The sequence below is a fragment of the Sphaeramia orbicularis genome, chromosome 4, assembly GCF_902148855.1.
Source record: "Sphaeramia orbicularis chromosome 4, fSphaOr1.1, whole genome shotgun sequence".
In the NCBI taxonomy this organism is placed as follows: Eukaryota; Metazoa; Chordata; class Actinopteri; order Kurtiformes; family Apogonidae; genus Sphaeramia; species Sphaeramia orbicularis.
Window position 1 is genome coordinate 33,162,452 of NC_043960.1, and position 14,135 is coordinate 33,176,586.

General features: G+C 38.3%; 1 protein-coding gene across 1 annotated transcript; it reads left to right on the forward strand.

Moving 5' to 3' along the window:
* The first annotated feature begins 7,673 nt into the window (after window positions 1–7,673).
* On the forward strand, window positions 7,674–9,654 carry sox14 (SRY-box transcription factor 14). The gene has a single exon (XM_030133222.1). The coding sequence runs from the start codon at window positions 8,118–8,120 to the stop codon at window positions 8,832–8,834; it is 717 nt and encodes a 238-aa protein (XP_029989082.1). The 5' UTR covers window positions 7,674–8,117; the 3' UTR covers window positions 8,835–9,654.
* Window positions 9,655–14,135: the final 4,481 nt, after the last annotated feature.

A 14,135-nucleotide genomic window follows, 5' to 3' on the forward strand; every position in this document is an offset into this window, starting at 1 on the left:
AGGGTTATGTGGCATTAAGAAGGCAGAACGTCAAAATCAATCAAATTTCTCAATTTACAATTAGAGCTGATAAATGTATGAACATAATACACAGTGAATTTAATCAACACTTGAGTGACTGCATGTATTTCTAGGCTGGACCTGATGTGTGTGGAGACAGACTTAAAACAGAGGTTTAATTAAGTTAGCAGAAATTTTGTTCTTCCCCTCTGGACAAGACTGGTGGAGGGTCACACAGTGAGGGTCTTTCTTAATATTTATTTTGGTTAGAGTACTGTGCCTTCCACCGCTAAAATATGTGTGTGCCAGACGTTTGGAAAGACAGATGAGGGCTGTGGCTCATTCTGAATCAACAGAGTACTTTGTCCTCAACACACCAGGGTGCATACAGGGCTGACAGAGGCTGAGGCGTGGCTGTTGGCACAGTCATGACAGGTTCTTCCTTCCTAGATATATGTTCAGACAGCACAAAGTGAATTTTAGAGACAGGCCAATTGCATACACAGTCAATGGCAGCATACGCACAGACACAAATTCCCCCAGCATGATGCAAACTGACGCAAAGAGGTGTCCATGAGTTGAAAATTTATCAAGTTAAGCGAATAATTTATGTGACATGAAAGACTATCAGTGTTGGAATTCTGTTGACACCGGGTGAGAACAATGGGGGACAAACTGCAAGTATCCAGAGGAAAATAATCCCACACTGCAAAATACACCCAACAATACTTCATTGGCATGTTTTGTTTTTTCTTTTTTTTTACCTCTCTCAATCAGACATTAGAAATGACATAGCTGCCGACAACATCCTGAAGTACCATGAAGTAGGTGGTAAGGTATTAATGTCTGATTAAAGTTTGCCTCATTTCGTGACAAATGTTTGTTACTTCTTCATTCTCATGAATTATGAAGTTAAACATTCACGGGGGGAAGGAGGTATGACACCACTGACAGGTGGCCCAACGGAACAATCCAAGGAATAAAGTGAAAGATTTTTCTCTAAAGTTGAACGTTGATGGAAACATTTGATATAAAACAAGTACATACACAAATTATTAAATCATATAGCAAGGTGAAGCCCCACCCCTTCCAGTGGTGTTCCATGGGATGTTATTTTGCTCACAAAAAACTGTTTTACAATTAGTGGAGGGAGACAACAAATTTTTTGTTGCCATTTTAATTATACCGTTGTTTACACAAATGATATGTTTAAAACATTATTGTACAAGTCAAGAAAAACTGTACAACTGAAGACTGTGAAAATACATAAATAATAAAGACTACACACCCAAAAGGTGCAAAGCTGACATCAATATATTTTTGTCTCCCACTCAGTCTGTTCAGAGTCACTGGAGATGTCTTTGTAGCTTCAACATGACCAGACTTATAGATTTTCACTTGTTTCAATAATTTATAAACTTGCTTGATGAACAAGAAGGATTATATTGAGGTAATGGCTGTTCTGGTGTTGGTGATGTTTGTCACACAAAACAAAAGATGCAGTCCACTGAGCCTCGAACTTACTTTACTATCCTTACCTCAAATCTGGACTTTCTTGACCTGTATAAGTACAGTCATGGAAAAAAGGATAAGACCACCCTTGTTTTCTTCCATTTCTTGTTCATTTTGATGCCTGTTACAACTAAAGGTACATTTGTTTGGACAAATATAATCATTACAACAAAAATAGCTCATAGTACTTTAATTTAAGAGCTGATATCTAGACATTTTCCATGTTTGCTTGATAATAACCAAAATCACTTAAGCTCTTACATCAATAACTATGGCGTTGTACTGACAAAAACACATGAAACACACAGGAGTTAGTACTTGATTGCATAACCATTGTTGTTGATGACTTTTGATGGTCTAATAATTTTTTTCGCAACTGTATATCTAAAAAATACAAATATCATGTGTTACTAGTAACGAAACTGACTGTGACTCATATTTTCTCTTAAGTTAAGTCCGATGGGGCACACCAGACAGGGAGGACCTCAGCTCTATGTAGCATAAAGGCCTAGTCACTTATAGATATTTTCTCATGAAACTGACAGATTTTACAGTTTTAACTTACTGCTTTTGAATCTTTTTTTTTTTTTTTGGGGGGGGGGGGTTACCCAAGACCATTTACTGTTTTGGTTGAGTCACCACATTCATTTCCATCATTTATAGACACCATTACCTTTTTTTTTGTAAATAAACCCAGTGAATGCCACCTGGCTAATTCCACACAGAGCTGAGATGTTAAGGAACTAATTGGTTCCAGTTAACAAGCATAATGGAGCCCTTAGTAGCTAACAAACCATGTATTTTTCCACATATTATTTCCATATATTATATTTACAGAATTTTTTTGGTCATACTTTTCATGTCACACCAGCATGAACATTCATGGTCCATTGTCCTGCTCTGACTGAGCTGGGCCCAGCGGTTGCTACACCTCTGGGCCCTTGGACCCTTGGTTGACTGCTCCAAGTGGTGGATTCATGGAAATGAGGAAGAATAGCGTGTACTTCTCATGTAGCCACTAGACTGCAAATAAAGGAAAGTCTGTTGGTGGGGCAGAAGGCGTTCCAGGATTGGGGTGTGAACTGAGGCATTCCCAGGCCACAGATATATGTTTGTTACTACATCACTGCCACCAAATGTGACTTGTATGTCTTCTGTATGTCTGGGAAATCCGTACTGGGGCATTTCCTGTAGTTTTTGCATAGAGTTTTTTTCTTACTCAAAGCAAGGGTTGAAGTTGTATTTAGTATAAACTATAAAGCCCTTTGTGACACATCTCTGATTTGTGATACTGTTTTGAATTAAGATGAACTGAACATCCTCATCTGATTTACAGGAAGCAGTCTGCTGGAATAATCCTACCATTGGTCTGATATTTCAATCCCATTTTCCTCCGTCGCTTTATGAAATAACACCAACCTTGTAGCTGACAACCACATGGTGAAAATGGCAAGTTTTGACAAATGTTTGGATCAGTTACAGGTCTGCTTTGGTGTGTTTTGTGAGGCTTTGGTTGTTTCAATACTGCTGATTGACTCACCACATGCAAACGTTCCACCAAAACAAGCACCGTTGTTATGACCTGAGCTTAGTACCATCATTTGTGTTGTGTCAGGGAGTATTTTCCCCCCTGATTCCAAGACGATAATGTGTTCAGCCATACCTTTCACCATCACTAAACAAAATAAGGAGGAAGGTCTTCGTAACCGAGACTATGCACATCTTAATGTGTCTGCAAGGTGCAGTTCAACACATGGCCAACAGGGGACAGTATTTGCAGAAAACTTTGATCAATGTCAGAACTGGTGGTTAGTTTTCTTTTTCTAAATTATGTTGGGAAATAAAAAGTATACGTTGATTAAACTACATCTTAAACACTAGCCTTTTTATTTCTAACATATATACACCATAGGTATGTTTAATGTGTTGACTTATGGAATTCTTTATTCAATTCTGAAGGTATATTTTATGAATATTGTTTAGTGGTGGTGCAGATTCTCATTTATACTCTGTAAATCTTATCTAGTGAGTCACGGTCTCATGTGAAAGGCTCAAATCCCCCTGCAAGGAAGGCCAGCATTAAATGAGTTTTTTTCTCTTAATGAAGGTCAGGAGAGAGTCACATCTTTCCGTCTGTGATAATTTATCCCTATCTTCTGTTATCTCTGTTTTGCCCCTTTAATCCTAATTGTATTGTATAATTGTGTGATGTGGACCTCGTGGTCTTTGAAGTATTGCCCCTATCCTTTCATTATTACCTGATGCCTTGAACCTTTGTTAATTTTTTCTGCTCTGCTCTTTATTACCCACTGTTGCTGAAAGAAGAGCTTAAATGAAGGCATTTTAAAAGTCTGATTTCACTGATTTTACTGTAAAGTGATGGCACCACAAAGATATGGTATATTCATATATCTTTAAATTTTTTCTCTTTCTATTATGTCATCTTTTATAGCAATACATCTTGCATACCACCCATTATATCTCGCATGCTTCTCTGCATCAGTGAATAAGAGGATGATGTAAAAATATCTATAGGATTATGGGTTAAATTAGATTTTTGGGATTGTTTCCATATCTGTTACAGACAGCCTCATCTGTGTTTAACATTCCTTGTAAAACTGTAAAGAATATGAATGTATGAATACATAATTTGTTCAATTTACATATTTTCACTTTGGAAATGTGGGTCTCAACCCTTTAACATGTTCCTCTTCTGTATGCATATAGTAAATGAATCTGGGAGGTGGCATTTGACACATCCTGGTGTTTTACTGTGTTAGAAATGTAAAGTTATTGAGCAACCCTTGAGTCATATAAAATGTATGCAGAGACTGTGTTTTAATCTGAAATTAATATTGCTACATGTCTGTCAAACAACTTGTAATGTAAAAATTCTGACTTAAGCAAACTAATGCTTGGAAAGAAGTTAAATGTAAAAATATATACATGATAAAATAAGTGACGTATACAGAACAGTGAAAATGCAAGCACTGTGCTGACTGGTTTGTTGATGTTTTTTTTTTTGTTTTTTTTTTCTTGTGATTTCATAAGGAACTGACAGACATTCTTTCAATATCCATGCCTATTTGTGTAGCCTGTTCATTTTCCAAACTGAGATAAATAAATAAATAAATAAATAAGAGGAGAAGTTGGTGAAAGTTGTTCCACATGTGAGTTGTCTTGGTTTCTAATATTTTATTTTTTTTGGCAGAGAACCATCCCTAAATAGGATGGAAATACAATAAAAGGCATTTAAATGTCAACCCCTGGCTTTTAAGAGTTTTGAGGGAGGACGCAAGTGTGCAGTAAAGAAAACCCTCTTACCGCTTCAGCACCATGGACAGTTACGGTGGGGGAGCTTACCTCAGTGCTCTCCACGGGAGCCCAAGTTGGCTAATAGGCTCTGTGTGTGTCAGGCCGCTCCCCATTCACTGTTTAAGGCAAGATAGATGGACATGTGTCCTGAGATAATCCTCGGACGTGTATCTGGGGGTGTGCATGTGGGTTGTTTACAGTGGTGCTTGCCCTGTGTGTGTGTGTAAACTTTCATCAGTTTTATAATCCCTAATACTTATGATCCATTTGTATATAAATATAAAAAAAATACTTCACAAAGATGTCATAGGGGAATTTTCTACTCCCAGTATTTCCACATTTTTACTTACATTTATCTTTTTTTTTACATTGTCACAATCTAAAGTTTATGTATATATAGAGAAGTTTTTACCCTGACGCGCACCCAGTTGTAAAAGCCATCTCTAAAATGTATTTCCAGTGTTTGCGTTGTCATTCCAGACAGTAAGCTGTGTCAAATATCCCAAGAATGATATTTAAGGAACACTGAAGAGAAAGCTGCCGATGGAAATAACAATCATGGAAATCCTTGACAAATCAAAAACCTATTGCATTTCTCATTATCCTGTTAAATTGTCGAGGGAACTTTCAGGCGTGCATTTATTAGACAATCAGTTTTTGAATAAGAAACATAGCTGACTTCTCCCTCGTGAGAAGGATTCTCAGCCCCTAAAATAATTTCCTGTTATCTATTTCATTGATCTCCAAATGAAGCCTGAGCTGGTATGGGTATATAGCCTACTACATGTCAAATTGCATACGCTGCTCTGTGAAAGATAGCATAACACAATTTACAACTTCAAAATAAGCCCAAATACAGTCGGAACATGCAGAATACTACCTCATGGCTGCAGATGAACATCATACCCTGCCGAATGGGAGGATTTGAGGATTTTTTTTTATGGCATCGGTCGGCGCTTGTATTAAAAAAAAAAAAAAAGTCGGGGGCGTCCTCCTCAGCTGGGGGGCTACATTGTTCTCTAGGTAAGGGTGAGGGGGATTTTCTCCAGAAACGGGTTATTTTTTGATAATTTCGGCGGGTTTGGAAAAAGAAAGATATGATGGAAATCTTTAACTATAGCAGCCGATTGACGCATGCGTGTGTGGGGAGACAGGCAGCGGAGAGAGAGCGTGAGAAAGAGACACAGATGATCTGAAAGTATGAGAATATCACAAGAACGGGCTGGAACCGGGATATTTGGGCTTGTTTGGGAAGAAAAATAAAGCAACACCACCCTACATAATATCATAAACTACATGTAGGCTAAATGATAATAGGACAGTGTATAGTAGCATGGCTGCTTTTTAGCTGTGTAGATTTTCACATGTATTTATTATTTATCACGACATATTTATTTATAATGCATGAAGTATATGTCAAAAAAAATATTAGTACATAAGGAAGAATTTTCAAGCGATTCATTTTTTGAGTAATTTTGTGTTTTTCCTGAGTCAAATAGCGTACACAAAGATGATATTGACTATTTTCAATAGGATTTAGTTCACAGCATACTTATTGTGAGGCACAATGTGAGTCTACCCTTTCAAAAGTGCTACATAAATAAACTTTCAATAATTACGACTACTAAGGTGAAAGGCAGAGGCCACAGTCTACCTTAAATCAATCTACTTAACAGTATAACTAACCGGAGACGACTCTTAACGTTGTATTTCCAATCACAGCATGTTGACGGTGTGTGGTAGTGAAAAAAAAATCAGCTGTGTGCATTTGGTTTAATAATCACAGCTGAAGGAATCATATATCACGCGCATTAGCCCGAGGGCTATTAGGCAGTGGTCCTCGTGCACATTTGCATATTAAAACGATCACCGTGCGCCTCCTTAAAACCACACTGTCGTATTGATGTGCGCTAATGCAACAATTATAGGCTTTTTTTTTCGCTAAACGTTTACAGTTGATGTAATATTTCTTCGCTGTTTGTAATTCTGTCACTACGTAGCCTACTGTGGCTGCACGAGCTCGTTTCCATAAGTCCGATTCTGTACGCGCGCACGTTCATCCCGTGTTGTGGGCGCGTGCGTACTAATAATTAAAAAAAACCCAACAACTACAAAAAAAAAACCAACATAAATTTATTTACTTTTTTTTTTTAACACTCTATCTATTGTGGCCTCGTTGTGAGTCAAATCAAATGTTTAGGAAATAGTTAAAAAGAAAAAAAAAAGTATATCTGAAATTTTAAGTGTCCCTGAGCAACACTTATGCTACTTTTATTATTATTATTATTTTACTATATATTCTATAATATTATGGCCACTGTTATATATTCTTATTTACTCGTGTTGAATGATATAATAACGAGAAGGGGAAAAAATACTATACATGAAAAAGCTGAGTTAAAGGTGCTTCCGTATATTTCTGTGTATGACTGTACATTAAATTGGTTGCACGGTATAAGTCACCTCTGGATTGAAGTCAGGTTTTAACTGGAAAAGAGGTTGAAGGTCCATGTTTGTTGCGATTCATTACATTAAATGGAATCGGGGAGGGATCCTGAGTATTACCCCCCTCCACACATATACGCACACACACATACACACACATGCACACTCCTCTTTCCTTATTTTTTTTTTTCTCCCCCCCTTCTTCTTCTACTACCAGCCGGTCTTTGTTTATGTTGTAATGTACATATATTTTTGGTGAAGGTATTATAATAGCCGGTCTCCGTGCTGATTGGGCGCTCAGGTTGGTGAGTGAACGCCCTGCAGATTATGTCAGATTGCGTGCAGAAACCAAACCAGCCCAGCCTTTGAACTTCACCGCTTTTGGCTCGTATTCACGCTCTTCCGCTCATTTCCAAGCCAGGTGCTTGACGACAAACCTCAGAGAGAGAGAGAGTGTGTGTGTGTGACAGAAAAAAAAATAACACGGAACACTTTTACGACTCCTGCAAACTGACTGCGGAACATTGCTTTCACCTTTGTGGATTTTTTTACGTGTGTGCATCCCGCATGTGTGTTTTATTCCTCATATTGCCTACCGCAGGTCTGAAAGAGAGTTAATACTGTAAGTGGACTTAAGCGAGCGCGCGGAGACAAAACAAACAAACCGGACCCTGGATTTTTTATTTTTCTTTTATTTATTATTTTTTGCTGTTTTCCAGTCTCAGACCATCCCAGACGTGGCATGAGTGGTATCTGGCATCTAGACAGGTGAACAGCTTCCCTTCCTTCCGATAAGAACTTTTCCTTTCGTTAACAATTGGGGATAAAAAAGTCCAGCTTTAAAGATGTCAAAGCCGGCTGATCATATCAAGAGACCCATGAACGCGTTCATGGTTTGGTCCCGGGGCCAGAGGAGGAAAATGGCACAGGAGAACCCCAAAATGCACAACTCGGAGATCAGCAAAAGACTGGGCGCAGAGTGGAAGCTGCTGTCGGAGTCTGAGAAGAGACCGTACATAGATGAGGCCAAGAGGCTGCGGGCTCAGCACATGAAGGAGCATCCAGACTACAAGTACAGACCCAGGCGCAAACCCAAAAACCTGCTCAAGAAGGACAGGTACGTTTTCCCTTTGCCTTACCTCGGAGACACCGATCACTTGAAGGGACTTCCCGTTTCGGCCGCGGACTCTCTTTTGGGTTCTTCGGAGAAAGCCCGTGCGTTTCTGCCGCCGACGTCCGCCCCTTACTCCTTCCTCGACCCGAGTCAGTTCAGCTCCAGCGCCATCCAGAAGATGACGGAGATGCCCCACACGTTGAGCACCAGCACTTTGCCGTACGCGTCCTCGTTGGGATACCAGAACGGCGCGTTCGGCACCCTTGGGTGTCCCAGTCAACATACCCACACCCACCCGTCGCCCACAAACCCGGGCTACGTCGTCCCGTGTAACTGCACAGCCTGGTCAGCGTCAAGTTTACAGCCCCCGGTGGCCTACATACTTTTTCCAGGTATGACCAAGACTGGGATAGACCCATATTCATCCGCACACGCCACTGCCATGTAACCCTCAAGACTCTTTTTCTCTTTTTAATTCACTTGAATACTGAAATGCATGTAAATATATTAAGGACAGCGCGCCCCATTCGCATAAGGCATGAACAGTATTTAACTGCCTTGGACTTGTTATGGCAAAAAAAAAAGAAAAAAAAGAAAAAGACTACAAACTTTTCCAGAAATCCAACAAGTTCCTGATCTGAGTAAAAGGAGCTGGGATTTGCTGTAAAGGACGGTGCCCTGTGAACTGTAAGAAATGTAAATGTTATAACGTTTATGGCAACCAGAAAAGGAGGCCTTTAACTTTATTTATTGTGTACATTTCAATGCTGATATGCTGATTTGTGTTGATTATTAATAGGCTACTCTTTTATTTGGAGAATTTGGCTTGCACAATTAGCGTTCTGATTTCCTGTATAGGCCTGAGTAGTCTACATTTTGGCACTCGTAATTTTATGACGTTGGATATAGGGTCAAAATCAGGACCTATAGGCTGGATTATATACGGGTTATATTGTTTATATTTATCCAAACTGGCACATTCAACCGGACGGTCTATTTAAGAAGACAAAAAGAAAAACCATTTACATCCAATGTTTAATTTTGCATTTTTCCTGTGGTTCAGTGCTAATAGTCCCACGCGTCCTTTTTTCTGTTTTTGAGGATAACTTCTATTGAATTCCAGGAGTTATATGTGTATTTTCTATCTAAGATGGTAATTTAAAACCTGTCATGTTATGGAAAGGATAATGTATCTAGAAGGTTGATACCTCTTGCTCTTTGTTCAATTGCTGAGCAAAGACATTTCGAATAAAGACAATCTGTCTTCAACACTATCAATTTGCTGCATTTGTAGGTTTTTGGGTGCTTTAGATGACGGAGATAATGCACAGTGATCAGTAATAACGGGGGCAATGAAGGCCTACATATTAATAATAATAATAATAATAATAATAATAATAATAATAATAATAATAATATACATTTAAAATCATGCAATTATTAAAACAATTCTAATATTATAATACATTTAATTCGCCAAAGAGGGAATTTAATAATTTATGACCAGGATGCGATTATTAAAAAAGAATATTTCACATGTTGGACCCATTTGACCCCAGACTCTTCCATCATCCAGTCTAAAATACAGTCTGGACAACCACAAAGTTCGACTCTTCTTGCAGGAGAGCAAAAAAATGTCCAAATGAATCCTGTTTTCCAGTGCGACCCTTTTCTCTCCTGTGTGTCTTTAAGCTGTCAAACTCCTCCACTCTGATCATTTTCTTAAAGAAGGCTTTCTAGCCTCCGCGTTTGGCTTCTTCTTCTTCTGCTGCTGCTGCTTCTGCTTCTTCTTTTTTTATATTTGGAAACAGGTTTCAGACATGTTCAGCAGCATGTGGTGAAGGTGTTTTTGTGACACTGGGATGAACCGGTTGTGATCTTTTGATGTTTGACAGTTCAGGAGAGGCCTTCCCTGGAGGGATTCCGCCCGTCCGACTTGTCTGACTGCTTAATCACTGCGAGCAGGGAGCCTCCTCCTTAATTACAGGTTGAACTAATGGAACAAACTCAATGTGATGTGATTTTTTTTTTTCCATTTTTTTCCCCCTTTTTTTTATTTAAAGCTTTTGTACATCTTGTAACTTGCTGTCTGGCATTATCCAGCACATGAACCGAACCCACCACCAGTGAAATATCTCCAATGCGTGCGTATTTCCAAAAGATGCTGCAGCCAAAACGCGCCAAAGCCTATTATAGTGTGTGTGTGTGTACATTTGTGTGTGTGTGTGTGTGTGTGTGTGTATGTGTGTATGAACCTGTATAAACTTGCAAGTGAGAGGCCTGACTCCCATTAAGACAATAACTGAATGAAAGCTGCTTACAACCCAAAACGGGAGGAATTAGACTAAGAAAACATCTGAATGTGGATGAAGGTTTTTTTTGTTTTTTTTTTCTCCTCCAGACCGTAATGGAGAACAGGATTTGGCGGACCGCGGTGCGCGTGTAGGCTCTATTAGACGACTGTAGTATTAATTAAAAAATTTCATTCCACATCCAAATTGTTTACTTATCTGCCAGGAACATATGCTGAGAGAAGTTAAGATTCACGATTCTGCACTATTGCCCAAGGTGCAATTCAATCCTGGGGAAAAGGAGGAGGAGGAGGAGGAGGAGGAAGAAGAAGAGGAGGTGGTGGTGGTGATGAAGGGGGGAAGGAAAAGGGGGGGGGGGACGGGGGGGGACGGGCAGGCTTAGATTTTTATGACAGACTTAGTCCTTATCTAGAGCTGTAAATTAGGGTGATACTTCATTGAACCGAATGTGAAGTTTTACATCAACCCCCTAAAGCATCCTAATTCAGCTTTGAAATTAGACAATTATAATTACTTTCAGAAGAAGCTGCAGCACAAATGTGGATATTATTATTATTGTTATTATTATTATTAATATTTTCAATGCTTTAAAAAAAATAACCTATAATATATGTAGATTTAAATCAGTGTATTTTCACTTGTTATTTTTTTTTTAATTTTTTTTAAAAATTATTATTATAATGGAGCCGTTTCAAGTTTTGCCGGGTAGGAGCTTCACTACCTGTAATTATCCAACTTAGTCACGGAAATTGACTGTGGTTACAACGCCCTGGAATAAATAACCCTGACGATAAACGGCAACGTGAGAAGTATAATGGGAGGAAATTATGATTTGAAATTATAGGGCTTCTAAATCTCTCTTTAACTCTCCCCCCTTGACGTTTTTATTGGAGCACAACAGAGAGAATCCAATCTGCCTTATCTCTCCAGGACTCCTTTTCAGCAGCCAGATCAGAGAAAAAGAGAGGATAATTGTTCTTTATTTTATTTAATTTAACGCGACAGCCCGCGCTTTCAGGTCATTTATATGCTTCATTTAGTGATAAAAGTCCAAGAGGAGGGGGACAACCAAGGCGCTTCACTTTCTCCTGTGCGCAACACTTAAGTGTAAAAATGTAAAACAGATGAAACAAAAATAGCGGAGGGAGAGAAGGAGGAGGAGGAGGGGGGGAGACAAGACATTCTTTAATTAAAAGCCACGGGTCATTTACATTATTGTCTTTTAATGTTACCCTGAAATCATCTTCAGTAAATGAACTTTGATAAGTAGCTGTTGAGAATGTGGTTTTGTATTTAGGCATACTAATTTCCTAAATCAAAAGGGAAAAAAAGTCCCCTCGAGGAGAGGTTGGGGAAAAAAAATCTATTGATGATGATGATGATGGTGATGATGATGATGATGATGATGGTGATGACTGTCATTGTTGTTGATGATAAAGGAAGAAAAAAGAAAGAAGAAAAGCCGAAGCGATTAAATACAGTTGCCTTATCAAAGATGCATTCTTTTTTTTTTTTTTTTTTGGTGCAGCCTTGCGCCAGATTTGACACAACATATTGAGAAATTGTTTTGGGGGGATAAAAACTGATCTCATTTCAGCATATTAAATATTGTCTCCGAAAGAGCAAAAATCATCACGGCTAAATCCTAGTCTATCTGAAATTGAATCTGGGATACCATTTTGACGGGAGAAAAGTAAAAACCGTACAGTTGTGTGTTGTTTGAAGACGCGGGGCTTGAATTTCTTTATTTCTTTTTTTTCCTCTCTTTTTTTTTCTTTTTTTGGGAGTCCCTGAATTCTCATTTGAAAGAAATGAAATCGTGAACGAGCTGATAAAGAAAAAAGGGAGCGGATGAGCTGAGAGAAAAGGAATCATGCCACGGTTGTTTAATGTGCTGTGCCAGACGGAAAAGTGATTTACACCAAGACTTTATTCCCTCCCGACAGATATAAAGACAGTTCATGTCTTTTTTTTCTCTTCTTCTTTAACTTCTGTAAATATTTATCAGGCACGCGCGCACACACACACACGCACGTGGGCCTATATGGTCAGTTGTGTGGAGTTCATCGGATGCAGATTTGGAAAACATCGGAGGGATGCAGACATAATATTACATGCTTCACTTTGCTCAGCCGCATCCTGTAAAATGCATCCATCAGGTTCATTTTCTGCTCTGAGGAAAAAGTTCACGACTCTAAACAAAGCTGGAACGCAATTCCATTCACTCCAATGGTTTTAAATAATTAATAATTTGCTTATTTTTCCCCCTGCAGATTTTTAGGCAATGAAAATCAGAAATCCTCATTTTTAGACGCATTACACTTCCTATTCCAGCCGCTGCTACATGCATTAAACACTTTATATCATATATATTTTACAAATCCCACACATGGTGTTTGCAGCTTTTAATGTGTATAAATTGACGCAGGCCCTCAGTTTCAACAATTATTAAATCAAGGCATTTAAAGCAAAAATTTGCATACTCTATCATAATAATATGTGATTATTTAATTATCTGTTAAAAGCAGGTCTGATATTTCAGCTATTTTTTCAAGTGTGTTTAATTTTCCATTCACATGGGCTTTTAATCTGCATTCCACTTTGATTGTCACCTTATTTATATGTGATATTGTTTTTTTTTTTTTTTTTTTTTTTTTTTTATCACATAACTGTTTACTTTTACTGAACCCAGTGGGTGAGACTGATGCCAATTATAAGCATCAACTTACTGCAGATGGAACAGATGGAACTTCAACACACTAAACTAACCACTAAAATACTATACACCATATCTGTATTAGTATTTTTCCATGCCTCATATTGCAGCCTTTTGGTAGAAATTCAGTAATATTTCAGCCCCAGAAGCTGCTAATTCAGAGCCTCTGAGCCACTGATCACACACTTCTCCCCATAGTTTAAGTGACCAAACATTCAGACACCACTTATCAGTCTGCTTCATTTCCTCATGCATATTTATTACTACATGTACTCGCTCACAGCTCATGCACATGTCAGAACATACATTAAAAAGTGTGTTATGACTTAGAACCTTGCAGGTGTTTGTCTATATGCACATGTGCTTCACTTTAGACTTCTGAGTTTTCCTGCTGTCTTTGCATTCTTATTTTCAATATTCCATATGTCAAATCATGTGGACAAATTACTTTTCATTGGGGATTTTGATTATTAATAGTCCAGATGCTTTTTTTCCCTGCACAAGGATTCAGCTATATTTATGCGTCATGAAAAAAAACATGCAGTGTTTTTATAATTTTATTTTTCCTTATTCTTTTTTTTTTTTTTTTTTTTTAGATAAATGATTGCAGACAGTGGCACATTACAACACTTTGTCTGAGTCTAAGTTCTCAGAGTCTAATTTAACTTTTGTACAGCAGCTGTGTTACTCACCTCCATACCTCCACACACTTCATTTTGAT

Excerpts from the sequence above, each read along its gene's own strand:
- sox14 (XM_030133222.1), top strand. The coding sequence starts at position 8,118 with ATGTCAAAGCCGGCTGATCATATCAAGAGACCCATGAACGCGTTCATG.